General features: G+C 47.3%; 1 protein-coding gene across 1 annotated transcript; it reads right to left on the reverse strand.

Annotated features, from left to right (window-relative positions):
• Nucleotides 1-601: 601 nt before the first annotated feature.
• On the reverse strand, nucleotides 602-19,343 carry htr3a (5-hydroxytryptamine (serotonin) receptor 3A; the record flags this gene model as incomplete). The annotated part of the gene is made up of 9 exons (XM_080528060.1): nucleotides 602-951; nucleotides 1,719-1,973; nucleotides 4,006-4,216; nucleotides 6,140-6,300; nucleotides 7,679-7,848; nucleotides 9,399-9,508; nucleotides 10,130-10,174; nucleotides 18,163-18,326; nucleotides 19,283-19,343. The coding sequence occupies 9 exons, from the start codon at nucleotides 19,341-19,343 to the stop codon at nucleotides 602-604; spliced, it is 1,527 nt and encodes a 508-aa protein (XP_080384186.1).
• Nucleotides 19,344-20,437: the final 1,094 nt, after the last annotated feature.

Below are 20,437 nucleotides of genomic sequence, written 5' to 3' on the forward strand. Positions count from 1 at the left end.
TGCTATATAAATACATCTTTACTTACTTACTTACTTACTTACACATAGGGTATGATATGTAATATGAACGTGTACTTTAACACAGCGTATGATATGTAATATGAACGTGTACTTTAACACAGCGTATGATATGTAATATGAACATTTGATAGAACCTACTGGAAACGTGAGCTCCAAAAACTGCCAAGACGCAAAGGCAAAGGCTCTTGGGAAGGCAGTCATGAGCAGACGTTATCTCTCGTCCTCAACGTCACACTCAACAGCTAAAACAGCGCTAGTTTGCTAGTTGAGGCCCTCGTTTATAGAAACGACGAGTAAACCATATCAATATTAGTATTTCCTGTCTTCTGAATCACCTCAGACTCTATTCTGTTGTTAAGTCTGACATCAAACGTGACGTTTAGCAATTTCCGGGTCCAAACCAGAAATTCCCCGCACCATAGTACCAGTGTACTACAGCAGTAGATCACCTCAACACGCAACACATCCCCCTCATCCCCCTCAACCACAGTTAATAGTGACTCATCAGGGTCATAAGACCCCTTATCTTCCCTCTACGTCCCCACAGGTCCACAGCGGTCCTCAGCGGTCCCTCAGGCCCTCAGGCGTTCTGCCAGACAGACCAGAGCGTTCCCAGGGTGACGGTGTAGGCCAGCATGGCCGCCAGGTACACCCTGAACAGCAGCACGTCCAGCACGTAGCCCACCTGCAGCCAGTCCTTGGCGATGTCTCGGCTCTCGTCGCGCTTCTCCAGGGAGTGGCGGATGGACGTGATCTCCTGCAGGATGTTGTCCAAGACGGGGGGGGTGGGGGTGTCCCTCGGCGGGGCCAGGGCCATCCCCCCCAGCACCCCCAGACCCCCCAGACCCCCTCCCCCTCGCTCGCTGTCAGCCCTGCGTCCGTTGTCGTAGCTGTGGTGGAGATGGTGGAGGTGGTGGTGGTTACACTGACCTGCAGAGTGACAGTTTGACAGTTTGACAGTTTGACATTTGAAAAACTGTGTGACAGTTTGAAATTCAAACAAACAAACGTAAGCACTTCTAGTTGTATAGTTATATCCTATAGTTATATATCCTTATTTTTGTATCTTTTTCCATTCAAAGCTCATGCTCCTCCTCCTCCTCCTTCTCTCTCCTCCTCATCCCTCCTTCCTCCCCCGTTCCCAGCTCCCATGATCCTCTCTCCTCCCTTTTTATACCTGTTGCTTCGAACTTCAGTGGGGAGAAGATATGTTTGGGGGAGAGGGGCGTTCTGGTAACACGATAAATGTGTTCAGAGTGTCCAACGGCAATGAGAAACATAATAAACATCGTCACTTATCAGGGATAAGTCCTCTTATTTTCCGTCTATGTTTTTCCCTCTATTTTCTTTTTTTGTTGTTTTCCCCTCGCTTTTATATTAATGTTGTGTGTTTTTATATTCACTATTCATGTTCTTATTCCTGTTGTGAAGCACTTTGAGCAGCTACATAAACAAAGCTTTACTTCCTTCCTTACTAACATTGATGATCCCTCCCCTTCATCCATCCTTTCATCTTCCTCTATCCCCAACTCCCCCCCTCCCCTGTCTCCCCCCCCCCTCCCTTCATCCCTCGACCGTCCCTGCCTCCATCCCCCTGCCCCCCCTCCCCCCCCTCCCCCCCCCTCCCTTCATCCCTCGACCGTCCCTGCCTCCCCCCCCTCCCCCCTCCCTTCATCCCTCGACTGTCCCTGCCGTACCTGTGCTGATGTTGTTCTCTTTGTAGTGGGGGAGGTCGCCCCCCCCCCCGGACCCCCCCGACCCCCGGGAGAGCAGGGGACAGAGGCTGTGCTTGCTGCGGATGCAGAGGAGGACGGTGGCTCTCTCCAGCACCAGGTGCTTCAGCCAGGGGGGGACGGGGGGCTGCAGGTCCTGCTTGTGGACCAGACGCACGATCAGAACCGTCTCCGTCAGGCTGATCACCAGCAGGGCCATGCACACCACGAAGTACACTCCTGAGAGAGGGTTAGAGATGAAGTACACTCCTGAGAGAGGGTTAGAGATGACGTACACAACCTGAGAGAGGGTTAGAAGGAAGTACACTCCTGAGAGAGGGTTAGAAGGAAGTACACTCCTGAGAGAGGGTTAGAAGGAAGTACACTCCTGAGAGAGGGTTAGAAGGAAGTACACTCCTGAGAGAGGGTTAGAAGGAAGTACACTCCTGAGAGAGGGTTAGAAGGAAGTACACTCCTGAGAGAGGGTTAGAAGGAAGTACACTCCTGAGAGAGGGTTAGAAAGAAGTACACTCCTGAGAGAGGGTTATAAAGAAGTACACACCTGAGAGAGGGTTAGAGATGAAGTACCCTTCCACCCCGGCCACGGCCTCCTCACCCTGCTTCCCTCTGGAAGAAGGTTGCGGCTGCCTAAGGCACTGAAGGCCCGCCACAGGCTCAGTTTCTTCCCCTCAGCCGCCAGGCTGCTAAATGACTCTGGCTTCCCCCTCCCCCCCGCCTCCAAGTCTGCCCAGGACTGAACATGCACTGGACCTTGAATAACTCTGCACTGCACTTTATATACAGCACTATCCATGCACTGTCTGTCCTGTGTTGTCCTGTGTTGTCCTGTGTTGTCCTGTGTTGTCCTGTGTTGTCCTGTGTTGTCCTGTGTTGTCCTGTGTTTGCATTTGTATTTGTACTTGTTTTGTTCATGTATATGTGAAAAAAGCATAAATGCACCTTCTGTAATACCAAAACAAATTCCTATATGTGTCAAGCATAATGGCAATAAACGTTATCTGAATCTGAATCTGAATCTGAAAGTACACACCTGGAGAGAGGGTTAGAATGAAGTACACACCTGAGGAGAGGGTTAGAATGAAGTACACACCTGAGGAGAGGGTTAGAATGAAGTACACACCTGGAGAGAGGGTTAGAATGAAGTACACACCTGAGGAGAGGGTTAGAATGAAGTACACACCTGAGGAGAGGGTTAGAATGAAGTACACACCTGAGGAGAGGGTTAGAATGAAGTACACACCTGAGGAGAGGGTTAGAATGAAGTACACACCTGGAGAGAGGGTTAGAATGAAGTACACACCTGAGGAGAGGGTTAGAATGAAGTACACACCTGAGGAGAGGGTTAGAATGAAGTACACACCTGAGAGAGGGTTAGAATGAAGTACACACCTGAGGAGAGGGTTAGAATGAAGTACACACCTGAGGAGAGGGTTAGAATGAAGTACACACCTGAGAGAGGGTTAGAATGAAGTACACACCTGAGGAGAGGGTTAGAATGAAGTACACACCTGAGAGAGAGGGTTAGAATGAAGTACACACCTGAGAGAGAGGGTTATAGATTCATACATACTGACTGATCTGTTCTAAGAAGTACACACCTGCAGAGAGGGTTAGAGATAAATATATATTATATTCGTGACGTTAGAATTATAAGGTTCTAACTACATTTTTGGTCAAAATTGAGTTTTTTACATAATCTGATCCATTAGGTGTTTATTAATGCCTGTGTGGTGTTATTTTTAAAATGTTGACATTTTTTAGTTAGTGATTCATAAAATACAAAGGTTTCATCTCACAAAACATAATGGAATGTAAAAACTTTGACGCTCAATATCTCTGAACTGCCCTAAAGGGAGATAGAACCTTATCATTCTAAGCTCACGTATTATCTGCTATGATATCAGTTTGATAACCTGACTTGTTCACCTATCAGTCTGAACCTGGTTTAGGGTTAGCAGTTCACCTATCAGTCTGAACCTGGTTTAGGGTTAGGGTTAGCTGTTCACCTATCAGCCTGGTTTAGGGTTAGGTTAGCTGTTCACCTATCAGCCTGATTTAGGGTTAGGTTAGCTGTTCACCTATCAGCCTGGTTTAGGGTTAGGTTAGCTGTTCACCTATCAGCCTGGTTTAGGGTTAGGTTAGCTGTTCACCTATCAGCCTGGTTAGGTTAGCTGTTCACCTATCAGCCTGGTTTAGGGTTAGGTTAGCTGTTCACCTATCAGCCTGGTTTAGGGTTAGGTTAGCTGTTCACCTATCAGCGGCGTGCCTATGGCCGTGGCGGGGAGGGTGTCCTGGACGATGATGAGGAAGACGGAGTATCCCAGCAGCAGCGTGATCTTGAAGGAGACCCTCTCCCCGCTGTCGGGCGGCAGGTAGAAGCCCACCATGTCCATCACCATCAGGAAGATGCTGGGCAGCAGCAGGTTCACCGTGTAGAACAGAGGCCGGCGCCGGATCACCACCTGGGGAGGGAGGAGTCATGAATGGTAAATGGACTGCACTTACATAGCGCCTTTATCCAAAGCGCTTTACAACGGCCTCTCATTCACCCATTCACACACATTCACACACCAATGGCGGCCAAGCTACCATGCAAGGCGCCGGCCCGCTCACTGGGAGCAATTTGGGGTATCAGTGTCTTGCCCAAGGACACTTCGACATGTGGCCAGCCGGGGCTTGAACCGCCGATCTGCCAACCTTACGATCATTAGACGGCGGCTCTACATCCTGCGCCACACACGCTTGTTGTCATGGGTACCTGGTGATCACCACCTGGTGAGTGAAGAGTCATGAACACACACATACTAGTTGTCATGGGTACCTGGTGGAGAAATGAATGAATGAATGAATGAATGAATGGTCTTTATTGTCATTGCTATAGTACAGGTACCAAACAACGAAATTTGGGAGGGGTGGCTCCCCTGGTGCTAGGAAAGAGAAAAAAAAAACTAAAGAAACAAGAAGGTAAAGGAGCTGGTTTACATAAATAAAGGCTATGTACACTATCCACTATACTATACTGTACAGATAAAACGACTAGGGTTGTCATATTGCACATAGTGTTATTGCACATTCTTTTAAATCTACGTCATAGTATAATGAGAAGTATACCATATGTGAAAAGGTCCGCATGTCGGGCAATAAAAAATAAAAAATAAAGTGTTTTCCCATTACCTTACATATTTTCAGTTTTCGTTACGAAAGTTTGAGTGTTGAAGAGCCCACTCAATGTAACACACAACAGTTTTAGGATCGCTAAATACTGCATTAGTGAATGTGCTTCACTGTCTCGTCTGCTGTCGGCTGGGTCAGTGACACACGGCTTGTAAACAAACGTACGTTTTAGGACGTGCTCAAAAGCCAGGACTGTGTGATCATCTAGGTATGTGTAGTTATGTGTTTTTAGTATGTTGATGTTCTCTCAGTATGTTGTGATGTGCTAAACATGCAGTTACTTCATAGTGATGTGCCTTCTTCTTCAACTATTTTCAGATTTCAATGTATGACACATCATTCTGTACTTTCATAATCTAGAGAAAATAAAAAGAAAAATGACCTCGCCCTACTTGAGGACTTTTTCACCAGACCCTGTCACACATACTGATGTGAACACACTTTAGCCGCGTTCGTAAATTCACTCCGAGAGCGTCAGAGCGTCCACGTGACTGCCTCTTGTCCAATCAAATTACTTGTTTCCATTATGATGTTGAACCCAGTGTGTGCTCCGACGAATTTAAGAACGCGGCCTTTGACTTAGACCTCCAGCCTTTTTCTAATATTCCTTTTGTTCGCTTTCAGGAAACCACAAGGCGTTTGTGTTCTGTATTGGACAAGCTTCATAAAGAGAGACAGACTTCATACATGTTTGATCAACCTGACCATCAGGTCAGAGATAATGAAGCCTCCTGGGGTGAAAGGTCAAAGGTGAGGAGTGTTCTTATCCTGTTATCTCCTGTTCTGACTGAATAACATGCTGTATTACCTTGATTATCATTGACACTGTCATTGACACTGCTATCATGCTCCCACCAGTATGGTAAATGGTAAATTGCCTGACTTATATAGCGCCTTATTCCAAAGCGCTTTACAACGGCCTCTCATTCACCCATTCACACACACATTCACACACCAATGGCGAGGTAGGCAAGCTACCATGCAAGGCGCCGGCCGGCCCCGCTCACTGGGAGCAATTTGGGGTTCAGTCAGTGTCTTGCCCAAGGACACTTCGACATGTGGCCAGCCGGGGCTCGACTCGAACCGCCGATCTGCCAACCTTGCGATCATTAGACGCCGGCGGCTCTACCTCCAGTGCCACAGCCGCCCCCCAATATAGTAAAGTATTAAAGAAGCATTAGAAGTGTACATGAAGGAACAGTCGTGCTCACGTTGAACTTCATCTCTGCGTAGTAGTCCTTGTCGTCCAGACTGAAGGACTTGTATCTGGACAGGACGTGCAGCAGCTCCCACTCCCCCTGGTTCATGAACAGGGAATGGTCCGTCTTCAGATCCTCTGGACTCCTGATCAGGCTGATGTTGATGTCGTTAACTACAGAGAGACATGGAGAGGGGAGGTCAGTGATGATGATGTCATTAACTACAGAGGGACATGGAGAGAGGAGGTCAGTGATGATGATGTCATAACTACAGAGAGACATGGAGAGAGGAGGTCAGTGATGATGATGTCATTAACTACAGAGAGACATGGAGAGAGGAGGTCAGTGATGATGATGTCATAACTACAGAGAGACATGGAGAGAGTAGGTCAGTGATGATGATGTCGTTAGCTACAGGAGGACATGGAGAGAGGAGGACAGTGATGTCATTACGTGACGTTAGAATTATAAGGTTCTATCTCCATTTTTGTCAAAATTGAGTTTTTTACATAATCTGATCCATTAGGTGTTTATTAATGCCTGTGTGGTGTTATTTTTAAAATGTTGACATTTTTGAGTTAGTAATTAATAAAATACAAAGGTTCCATCTCACAGAACATAATGGAATGTAAAAACTTTGACGCTCAATATCTCTGAACTACCCTAAACGGAGATAAAACCTTATCATTCTAAGCTCACGACATGTGTATACAGTTCATGAGCTTTTGTTCTCATAGCACACCCAAAAGTTTACTTTAGAAACTAGCAGACAGCTGAATAAAGCATCTTACTGGTGCCAGTATAAACATCTTACGAGTTTTAACCAAAACAAGCAGAAGAGCTCATATAACTCCTATTTTAGAGACTCTACACTGGCTTCCTGTTAAGTTCAGAATAGATTTTAAGATCCTTCTGCTTGTTTATAAAGCTCTCACTGGCACAGCACCAGAATACCTGAAAGACCTTTTGCTATCAGTCCAATAGAGCTCTCAGGTCTTCTGCTAGCATATCAGCCCAATAGAGCTCTCAGGTCTTCTGCTAGCATATCAGCCCAATAGAGCTCTCAGGTCTTCTGCTAGCATATCAGCCCAATAGAGCTCTCAGGTCTTCTGCTAGCATATCAGCCCAATAGAGCTCTCAGGTCTTCTGCTAGCATATCAGCCCAATAGAGCTCTCAGGTCTTCTGACGCTGGTTTTCTCTGTGTACCACATGTACAAAAGAAGAGATTTGGTGAGGCTGCATTCTCATTTTATGCACCCAGATTGTGGAATGCACTGCCAGTTTACATTAGGGATGCAACCTCAGCACATATGTTCAAGTCAAGACTAAAAACCCATCTTTTTAATATTGCCTATGGCTAAATAATTAAATGATGATTATATAATGATTAAAGCACTTTGAGCTGCAACGTTTGCAGGAAAAGCGCTATACAAATAAAAGTTATTATTATTATTATTATTATTATTATTATTACTGGTATGGACCCAGTATAAACATGTTACTGGTGTGCAGCCAGTATAAACCAGTATAAACCTGTATAAACATCTTACTGGTGTGCAGCCAGCTCTGGAAGGTGAGGCTGCAGTTCTGCACGTCGAAGGGGAAGTTGTAGATGTTGAGCGTGCAGGCCGTGACCACCTGCAGGGGCTTGTAGTTCCTCACCAGTCCTCTGTGGTCCACGTACACGTACGGGATGTCAGGGGACTTACCCACGTCCACACTGAAACACACAACGTGTCAGGGGACTTACACACATCCACACTGAAACACACAACATGTCAGGGGACTTACCCACGTCCACACTGAAACACACAACATGTCAGGGGACTTACCCACGTCCACACTGAAACACACAACATGTCAGGGGACTTACCCACGTCCACACTGAAACACAAGCAGTGGTGTAGTCTAGTTTTTTCTAGTGGGTATACTGAGAGTTTTCCCTCCCAGCCTCATATCGTTCATTTCGGAACGCCATAAAAATAAATCTGCGCTCCCTGTCTAACGTTATACTGTATATATCTAACATTACATGTTATAAGGCTGATCTGTGCATGATAGTGCTGCATTTTGACATATTTCATGTTGCATCTCCCCCGTTTGATGGTATATGACGCTATAGTCAGTCCCAATGGTCCAAAATTCAATGATGGTAAATGGACTGACTGAGATAGCGCCTTTATCCAAAGCGCTTTACAACGGCCTCTCATTCACACATTCACACACACATTCACACACCAATGGCGGCAAGCTGCCATGAAAGGCACCGCCCCGCTCACTGGGAGCAGTTTGGGGTTCAGTGTCTTGCCCAAGGACACTTCGACATGTGGCCAGCCGGGGCTCAAACCGCCGATCTGTTGACCTTGTGATCATTAGACGGCAGCTCTACCTCCTGGCTCTACCTCCTGAGACACAGCCTCTACCTCCTGAGACACAGCCTCTACCTCCTGAGACACAGCTCTACCTCCTGAGACACAGCCTCTACCTCCTGAGACACAGCCTCTACCTCCTGAGACACAGCCTCTACCTCCTGAGACACAGCCTCTACCTCTACCTCCTGAGACACAGCCTCTACCTCCTGAGACACAGCCTCTACCTGCTGAGACACAGCCTCTACCTCCTGAGACACAGCCTCTACCTCCTGAGACACAGCCTCTACCTCCTGAGACACAGCCTCTACCTGCTGAGACACAGCCTCTACCTCCTGAGACACAGCCTCTACCTCCTGAGACACAGCCTCTACCTCCTGAGACACAGCCTCTACCTCCTGAGACACAGCCTCTACCTCCTGAGCCAGAGCCTCTACCTCCTGAGACACAGCCTCTACCTCCTGAGACACAGTCTCTACCTCCTGAGACACAGCCTCTACCTCCTGAGACACAGCCTCTACCTCCTGAGACACAGCCTCTACCTCCTGAGACACAGCCTCTACCTCCTGAGACACAGCCTCTACCTGCTGAGACACAGCCTCTACCTCCTGAGACACAGCCTCTACCTCCTGAGACACAGCCTCTACCTCCTGAGACACAGCCTCTACCTCCTGAGACACAACCTCTACCTCCTGAGACACAGCCTCTACCTCCTGAGACACAGCCTCTACCTCCTGAGACACAGCCTCTACCTCCTGAGACACAGCCTCTACCTCCTGAGACACAGCCTCTACCTCCTGAGACACAGCCTCTACCTCCTGAGACACAGCGCCCCAATGAAACACTTACAACTCATAATAAAACACTGTACTTACAACTCATAATAAAACACTGTACTTACAACTCATTGATGAGTATGTCAGGCACCCACACGTTGGCGGTAGGTACGGACATTTGTTCCACCTCATCAAAGTCTTCTGGGTTCCACACCAGGAACTCATCGGTCCATTGCTGACACAGAGAGATAGAACACAGAGAGGGTAGAACACAGAGAGGGTAGAACACAGAGAGGTAGAACACAGAGAGATAGAACACAGAGAGATAGAACACAGAGAGGTAGAACACAGAGAGATAGAACACAGAGAGATAGAACACAGAGAGATAGAACACAGAGAGATAGAACACAGAGAGATAGAACACAGAGAGGTTGAACACAGAGAGGGTAGAACACAGAGAGATAGAACACAGAGAGGGTAGAACACAGAGAGATAGAACACAGAGAGGGTAGAACACAGAGAGGTAGAACACAGAGAGGGTAGAACACAGAGAGGTAGAACACAGAGAGGGTAGAACACAGAGAGATAGAACACAGAGAGATAGAACACAGAGAGGTAGAACACAGAGAGGTAGAACACAGAGAGGGTAGAACACAGAGAGGGTAGAACACAGAGAGGGTAGAACACAGAGAGGGTAGAACACAGAGAGGTAGAACACAGAGATAGAACACAGAGAGGTAGAACACAGAGAGGTAGAACATGAGTCAGTAAATGGTATCAGTGAATGGTTTAAACATCTGCTTGTTTTTTGGGGCAATAACATAAAAGTTTAGAGGTAAATCAGGTGTTGTCTTACCTGCCTGTACCACACATATGTTGTCAGAACCTGGTTCTTCTCATCCTGTTGGAACACACAGTATCGTGAGCTTAGAATGATAAGGTTCTATCTCCGTTTAGAATGATAAGGTTCTTTCTCCGTTTAGAATGATAAGGTTCTATCTCCGTTTAGAATGATAAGGTTCTGTCTCCGTTTAGAATGATAAGGTTCTATCTCCGTTTAGGGCAGTTCAGAGATATTGAGCGTCAAAGTTTTTACATTCCATTATGTTTTGTGAGATGGAACCTTTTTATTTTATGAATTACTAACTAAAAAAAAGTCAACATTTTAAAAATAACACCACACAGGCATTAATAAACACCTAATGGATCAGATTATGTAAAAAACCCAATTTTGACAAAAATGGAGATAGAACCTTATAATTCTAACGTCACGAGTTGTTAAAATGGTGATAATGGTGTGTAACCACATTATTAGTTTTTAGTAGCCTCGTAGCCCAGCAGCCTGTAGCCTACAGTCTGTTACACCACACTGTCATAAAAAGTAATGATGTGAATGACAGTCCTGCCTTCATATTCATATTAATACGTGTTCTTGCCTGTCAACGACATTCCTCTGACATTTAACTCAGTTTGGCAGCATTCTCACTTCAGTCACTCACTAACCCTAACACTACCACACTAACCCTACCTCACTAACCCTACCACACTAACCCTACCACACTAACCCTAACCCTACCACACTAACCCTACCACACTAACCCTAACACTACCACACTAACCCTACCTCACTAAACCTACCACACTAACACTACCACACTAACCCTAACCCTACCACACTAACCCTACCACACTAACCCTACCACACTAACCCTACCACACTAACCCTACCACACTAACCCTACCACACTAACCCTACCACACTAACCCTAACCCTACCACACTAACCCTACCACACTAACCCTAACCCTACCACACTAACCCTACCACACTAACCCTACCACACTAACCCTAACCCTACCACACTAACACTACCACACTAACCCTAACCCTACCACACTAACCCTACCACACTAACCCTACCACACTAACACTACCACACTAACCCTAACCCTACCACACTAACCCTACCACACTAACCCTACCACACTAACCCTACCACACTAACCCTAACCCTACCACACTAACCCTACCACACTAACCCTAACACTACCACACTAACCCTACCACACTAACCCTACCTCACTAACCCTAACCCTACCACACTAACCCTACCACACTAACCCTACCACACTAACCCTACCACACTAACCCTACCTCACTAACCCTACCACACTAACCCTACCACACTAACCCTACCTCACTAACCCTACCTCACTAACCCTACCACACTAACCCTAACACTACCACACTAACCCTAACCCTACCACACTAACCCTACCACCCTAACCCTACCACACTAACCCTACCACACTAACCCTACCACACTAACCCTACCACACTAACCCTACCACACTAACACTACCACACTAACCCTAACCCTACCTCACTAACCCTACCACACTAACCCTACCTCACTAACCCTACCACACTAACCCTACCACACTAACCCTAACCCTAACACACTAACCCTACCACACTAACCCTACCACACTAACCCTACCACACTAACCCTAACCCTACCACACTAACCCTACCACACTAACCCTACCTCACTAACCCTACCACACTAACCCTACCACACTAACCCTACCACACTAACCCTACCACACTAACCCTACCACACTAACACTACCACACTAACCCTAACCCTACCTCACTAACCCTACCACACTAACCCTACCTCACTAACCCTACCACACTAACCCTACCACACTAACCCTAACCCTAACACACTAACCCTACCACACTAACCCTACCACACTAACCCTACCACACTAACCCTAACCCTAACACACTAACCCTACCACACTAACCCTACCACACTAACCCTACCACACTAACCCTAACCCTACCACACTAACCCTACCACACTAACCCTAACCCTACCACCCTAACCCTACCTCACTAACCCTACCTCACTAACCCTACCTCACTAACCCTACCACACTAACCCTACCACACTAACCCTAACCCTACCACACTAACCCTACCACACTAACCCTACCACACTAACCCTAACCCTACCACACTAACCCTACCACACTAACCCTAACCCTACCACCCTAACCCTACCACACTAACCCTACCTCACTAACCCTACCACACTAACCCTACCACACTAACACTAACCCTACCACACTAACCCTAACCCTACCACACTAACCCTACCACACTAACCCTACCACACTAACCCTAACCTCACTAACCCTAACCCTACCACACTAACCCTACCTCACTAACCCTACCACACTAACCCTAACCCTACCTCACTAACCCTAACACACTAACCCTAACCACACTAACCCTAACCACACTAACCCTAACCCTACCACACTAACCCTAACCCTACCACACTAACCCTACCACACTAACCCTACCTCACTAACCCTACCACACTAACCCTAACCCTACCTCACTAACCCTAACACACTAACCCTACCACACTAACCCTACCACACTAACCCTACCACACTAACCCTACCTCACTAACCCTAACACTACCACACTAACCCTAACACTACCACACTAACCCTACCACACTGACCCTACCACACTAACCCTACCACACTAACCCTACCACACTAACCCTACCACACTAACCCTAACACTACCACACTAACCCTACCACACTAACCCTACCACCCTAACCCTACCACACTAACCCCACCACACTAACCCTACCACCCTAACCCTACCACACTAACCCTACCACACTAACACTACCACACTAACCCTACCACACTAACCCTACCACACTAACCCTACCTCACTAACCCTACCACACTAACCCTACCACACTAACCCTACCACACTAACCCTACCACACTAACCCTAACCCTACCACACTAACCCTACCACACTAACACTACCTCACTAACCCTAACCCTACCTCACTAACCCTAACCCTACCACACTAACCCTACCTCACTAACCCTACCACACTAACCCTACCACACTAACCCTAACCCTACCACACTAACCCTACCTCACTAACCCTACCACACTAACCCTACCACACTAACCCTACCACACTAACCCTACCACACTAACCCTACCACACTAACCCTAACACTACCACACTAACCCTACCACACTAACCCTACCACACTAACCCTACCACACTAACCCTACCACACTAACCCTACCACACTAACCCTACCACACTAACCCTACCACACTAACCCTACCACACTAACCCTACCACACTAACCCTACCACACTAACCCTACCACACTAACCCTACCACACTAACCCTAACCCTACCACACTAACCCTACCACACTAACCCTAACCCTACCACACTAACCCTACCACACTAACCCTAACCCTACCACACTAACCCTACCACACTAACCCTAACCCTACCACACTAACCCTACCTCACTAACCCTACCACACTAACCCTAACCCTACCACACTAACCCTAACCCTACCACATTAACCCTAACCCTACCACATTAACCCTAACCCTACCACACTAACCCTACCACACTAACCCTAACCCTACCACACTAACCCTACCACACTAACCCTAACCCTACCACACTAACCCTACCTCACTAACCCTACCACACTAACCCTACCACACTAACCCTTCCACACTAACCCTAACACTACCACACTAACCCTACCACACTAACCCTAACCTCACTAACCCTACCACACTAACCCTACCACCCTAACCCTACCACCCTAACCCTAACACACTAACACTACCACACTAACCCTACCACACTAACCCTACCACACTAACCCTACCACACTAACCCTACCACATTAACCCTACCACACTAACCCTACCACATTAACCCTACCACACTAACCCTACCACACTAACCCTACCACACTAACCCTACCACACTAACCCTACCACACTAACCCTACCTCACTAACCCTAACCCTACCACACTAACCCTAACCCTACCACACTAACCCTACCACACTAACCCTACCACACTAACCCTACCACACTAACCCTACCACACTAACACTACCACACTAACCCTACCACACTAACCCTACCACACTAACCCTACCACACTAACCCTAACCCTACCACACTAACCCTACCTCACTAACCCTACCACACTAACCCTACCACACTAACCCTACCTCACTAACCCTACCTCACTAACCCTACCACACTAACCCTAACACTACCACACTAACCCTACCACACTAACCCTACCACACTAACCCTACCACACTAACCCTACCTCACTAACCCTACCACACTAACCCTACCACACTAACCCTACCACACTAACCCTAACACTACCACACTAACCCTACCACACTAACCCTACCACACTAACCCTACCACACTAACCCTACCACACTAACCCTACCACACTAACCCTACCACACTAACCCTACCACACTAACCCTACCTCACTAACCCTACCACACTAACCCTACCACACTAACCCTACCACACTAACCCTACCACACTAACCCTACCACACTAACCCTACCACACTAACCCTACCTCACTAACCCTACCACACTAACCCTAACCCTACCACACTAACCCTAACACTACCACACTAACCCTACCACACTAACCCTACCACACTAACCCTACCACACTAACCCTACCACACTAACCCTACCACACTAACCCTACCACACTAACCCTACCACACTAACCCTACCACACTAACCCTACCACACTAACCCTACCACACTAACCCTACCACACTAACCCTAACCCTACCACACTAACCCTACCACACTAACCCTAACCCTACCACACTAACCCTACCACACTAACCCTAACCCTACCACACTAACCCTACCACACTAACCCTAACCCTACCACACTAACCCTACCTCACTAACCCTACCACACTAACCCTAACCCTACCACACTAACCCTAACCCTACCACATTAACCCTAACCCTACCACATTAACCCTAACCCTACCACACTAACCCTACCACACTAACCCTAACCCTACCACACTAACCCTACCACACTAACCCTAACCCTACCACACTAACCCTACCTCACTAACCCTACCACACTAACCCTACCACACTAACCCTTCCACACTAACCCTAACACTACCACACTAACCCTACCACACTAACCCTAACCTCACTAACCCTACCACACTAACCCTACCACCCTAACCCTACCACCCTAACCCTAACACACTAACACTACCACACTAACCCTACCACACTAACCCTACCACACTAACCCTACCACACTAACCCTACCACATTAACCCTACCACACTAACCCTACCACATTAACCCTACCACACTAACCCTACCACACTAACCCTACCACACTAACCCTACCACACTAACCCTACCACACTAACCCTACCTCACTAACCCTAACCCTACCACACTAACCCTAACCCTACCACACTAACCCTACCACACTAACCCTACCACACTAACCCTACCACACTAACCCTACCACACTAACACTACCACACTAACCCTACCACACTAACCCTACCACACTAACCCTACCACACTAACCCTAACCCTACCACACTAACCCTACCTCACTAACCCTACCACACTAACCCTACCACACTAACCCTACCTCACTAACCCTACCTCACTAACCCTACCACACTAACCCTAACACTACCACACTAACCCTACCACACTAACCCTACCACACTAACCCTACCACACTAACCCTACCTCACTAACCCTACCACACTAACCCTACCACACTAACCCTACCACACTAACCCTAACACTACCACACTAACCCTACCACACTAACCCTACCACACTAACCCTACCACACTAACCCTACCACACTAACCCTACCACACTAACCCTACCACACTAACCCTACCACACTAACCCTACCTCACTAACCCTACCACACTAACCCTAACACTACCACACTAACCCTAACACTACCACACTAACCCTAACCCTACCACACTAACCCTAACCCTACCTCACTAACCCTACCACACTAACCCTAACACTACCACACTAACCCTAACACTACCACACTAACCCTAACCCTACCACACTAACCCTAACCCTACCACACTAACCCTAACCCTACCACACTAACCCTACCACACTAACCCTAACACACTAACCCTAACCCTACCACACTAACCCTACCACTACCACACTAACCCTACCACACTAACCCTAACCCTACCACACTAACCCTACCTCACTAACCCTACCTCACTAACCCTAACCCTACCACACTAACCCTACCACACTAACCCTACCACACTAACCCTAACACTACCTCACTAACCCTAACCCTACCTCACTAACCCTACCACACTAACCCTACCTCACTAACCCTACCACACTAACCCTACCACACTAACCCTACCTCACTAACCCTACCACACTAACCCTACCACACTAACCCTACCTCACTAACCCTAACCCTACCACACTAACCCTACCACACTAACCCTACCTCACTAACCCTACCTCACTAACCCTAACCCTACCACACTAACCCTACCACACTAACCATACCACACTAACCCTACCACACTAACCCTACCACACTAACCCTAACACTACCACACTAACCCTACCTCACTAACCCTACCACACTAACCCTAACCCTACCACACTAACCCTACCACACTAACCCTAACCCTACCACACTAACACTACCACACTAACCCTACCACACTAACACTACCACACTAACCCTAACACTACCACACTAACCCTACCACACTAACCCTACCTCACTAACCCTACCTCACTAACCCTACCACACTAACCCTACCACACTAACCCTACCTCACTAACCCTAACACTACCACACTAACCCTACCACACTAACCCTACCACACTAACCCTACCTCACTAACCCTACCACACTAACCCTACCACACTAACCCTACCTCACTAACCCTAACACTACCACACTAACCCTAACCCTACCACACTAACCCTAACCCTACCTCACTAACCCTACCACACTAACCCTAACCCTACCACACTAACCCTAACCCTACCACACTAACCCTAACCCTACCACACTAACCCTACCACACTAACCCTACCACACTAACACTACCACACTAACCCTAACACACTAACCCTACCACACTAACCCTACCACCCTAACCCTAACCCTACCACACTAACCCTAACCCTACCACACTAACCCTAACCCTACCACACTAACCCTACCACACTAACCCTACCACACTAACCCTACCACACTAACCCTACCACACTAACCCTAACCCTACCACACTAACCCTAACACTACCACACTAACCCTACCACACTAACCCTACCACACTAACCCTACCTCACTAACCCTACCACACTAACCCTACCACACTAACCCTAACCCTACCTCACTAACCCTAACCCTACCACACTAACCCTACCACACTAACACTACCACACTAACCCTACCACACAAACCCTAACCCTACCTCACTAACCCTACCACCCTAACCCTACCACACTAACCCTACCTCACTAACCCTACCACACTAACCCTACCACACTAACCCTAACCCTACCACACTAACACTACCACACTAACCCTAACCCTACCACACTAACCCTACCACACTAACCCTACCACACTAACCCTACCACACTAACCCTACCACACTAACCCTACCACACTAACCCTACCACACTACCACACTAACCCTACCTCACTAACCCTAACACTACCACACTAACCCTACCACACTAACACTACCACACTAACCCTACCACACTAACCCTACCACACTAACCCTAACACTAACCCTAACACAGGACCCTATAAAGCCAGAGTCCTTCTCACCACGCTGAGGATGGAGTAGATGATGAGGTCGATGGCCACTATGTGGGGGGAGGGGGCAGATAGATAGATAGATAGATAGATATATAGATAGATAGAGTCCTTCTCACCACGCTGAGGATGGAGTAGATGATGAGGTCGATGGCCACTATGGTGGACTGTCGCCAGTTGCGCACGGGACGCACGCCCTTCTTGTACCCAGCGGACAGGAAGTCAGACAGACGCACCAGGGTGGCGTTGGCGAAGCGCCCCGTGTTGTTACCCAGTTTCTTGACTAAGAGAAACACATATATACCTTAGTCAATACGTATACCACCAATATACACCTTAGTCAATATACCATCATCAACCATTGCAATGCAACAAATGATCAAACTAATAATAACATTCCCTGAATGCAGCGTCATGCGCTTATCCTAGGATTCTCCCTACTTAACCAAATTGTCACAAACGCAAAAACATGAATGAATGAATGAATGGTCTTTATTGTCATTGATATAGTACAGGTACCAAACAACGAAATTTGGGAGGGGTGGCTCCCCTGGTGCTAGGAAAGAAAAAAAAACAAAAAAAAAACAAGAAGGGAAAGGAGCTGGTTTACATAAATAAAGGCTATGTACACTATCCACTATACTATACTGTACAAATAAAACACTGTGCTGTACTCTATGCTATGCTATACCTATTCTAACATTTCCTATTCTCTGCAACCTTATGTACCCTAGGGTTGTCATATTGCACATAGTGTTATTGCACATTCATTTAAAGTGTCGCAGTTTGCAGGCTTGAAATGTACACATTTGTGCCTCAGCACTACACCTGATTTTCAATCCAGCAGCTGCCATCAATCCGTCCAGACCCAGGGCCCAGAACCTAGTGAACTTACAAGTAAAGTAGGTGATGACATCTCGTGATCTTAGAATGATAAGGTTTTATCTCCGTTCAGGGCAGTTCAGAGATATTGAGCGTCAACGTTTTTACATTCCATTATGTTTTGTGAGATGGAACCTTTGTATTTTAGGAATTACTAACTCAAAAATGTCAACATTTTAAAAATAACACCACACAGGCATTAATAAACACCTAATGGATCAGATTATGTAAAAAACTCAAATTTGACCAAAAATGGAGATAGAACCTTATAATTCTAACGTCCGATTTATCAAACACATCGCCATCTTTATTAAAAAAGAAGTGTGAAGTAAGTAAGTCAAGCATCTCTCACAGTACCTGTGCAGGCGTGCACGGCGCTGTGCAGCAGCAGTAAGGTCCATAGTCCTGAAACTCTCATCGTGCGTAAAGGTGATGTTTCCCTCCTGGATGCGAGCAGGTGTGCAGGTTTGACTGGCCCAGACCCTCGACTGGCCAAACGATTACTGCCTCATCAATTAGCCACGTTGGAGGCTACATGTTAGTACGGGACACGGACAGTAGTAGGATCTTCCTCCTCCTCCTCGGGCCTCACCCCTCCCCTCAGATCTCACAGCAACAACAGGCTGTGGCTGATGACACGGACAGTAGTAGGGTCTTCCTCCTCCTCCTCCTCCTCCCCGGGCCTCACCCCTCCTCCTCCTCCTCCTCCTCCTCGGGCCTCACCCCTCCTCCTCCTCCTCCTCCTCCTCCTCCCCGGGCCTCACCCCTCCCCTCAGATCTCACAGTAGTAGGATCCTCCTCCTCCTCCTCCTCCTCCTCCTCCTCCTCGGGCCTCACCCCTCCCCTCAGACCTCACAGCAACAACAGGCTGTGGCTGATGTCACCGTGTTAACACATGGTGGGAGGCTGGGACCAGTGGTGTAGTCTAGTTGTTTCTAGTGGTGTAGTCTAGTTGTTTCTAGTGGGTATATTGTGATTTTCGGAACCCCATAAAAATAAATCTGCGCTCCCTGTCTAACGTTATCTAACATTACATGTTATAAGGCTGATCTGTGCATGATAGTGCTGCATTATATGACGCTATAGTCAGCCCCAATGGTCCAAAATTCAAGTGCTTAACACAGACGGGGTGAATTTTATGAATGAAAGTGAAAGTTCTGTCACAAAACGCTGTTACGTATCCTCACTTATTTTTAAGTGGGTATATGGAAATCCTTGGCCTTTCCTAGTGGGTATACGGTGTAGTCCTGCTATCTCTCATCGTCCTGTCCTGTGCATTCTGCGTTCAGGGATTGTTAGTTGTGAATATGATTTTGTAAGATGTGTGCATCACGTCAACACAGGGATTGTGGGAGAGTCTTTGTTTCCTTCCTACTGTAATTGATTCTACTGTAATGGATTTTCCCAAACATACAGAGGAGCATTCGATCCTTTGGTGTCAGTAGTGGCATCTAGGAGTTCAAGTTCTGGTCGATCTCTAACAAGATCAGAGGTATCTGATAGGCTATCACA

The sequence above is a fragment of the Nansenia antarctica genome, assembly GCF_963989245.1.
Source record: "Nansenia antarctica genome assembly, chromosome: 4".
Classification (NCBI taxonomy): domain Eukaryota; kingdom Metazoa; phylum Chordata; class Actinopteri; order Argentiniformes; family Microstomatidae; genus Nansenia; species Nansenia antarctica.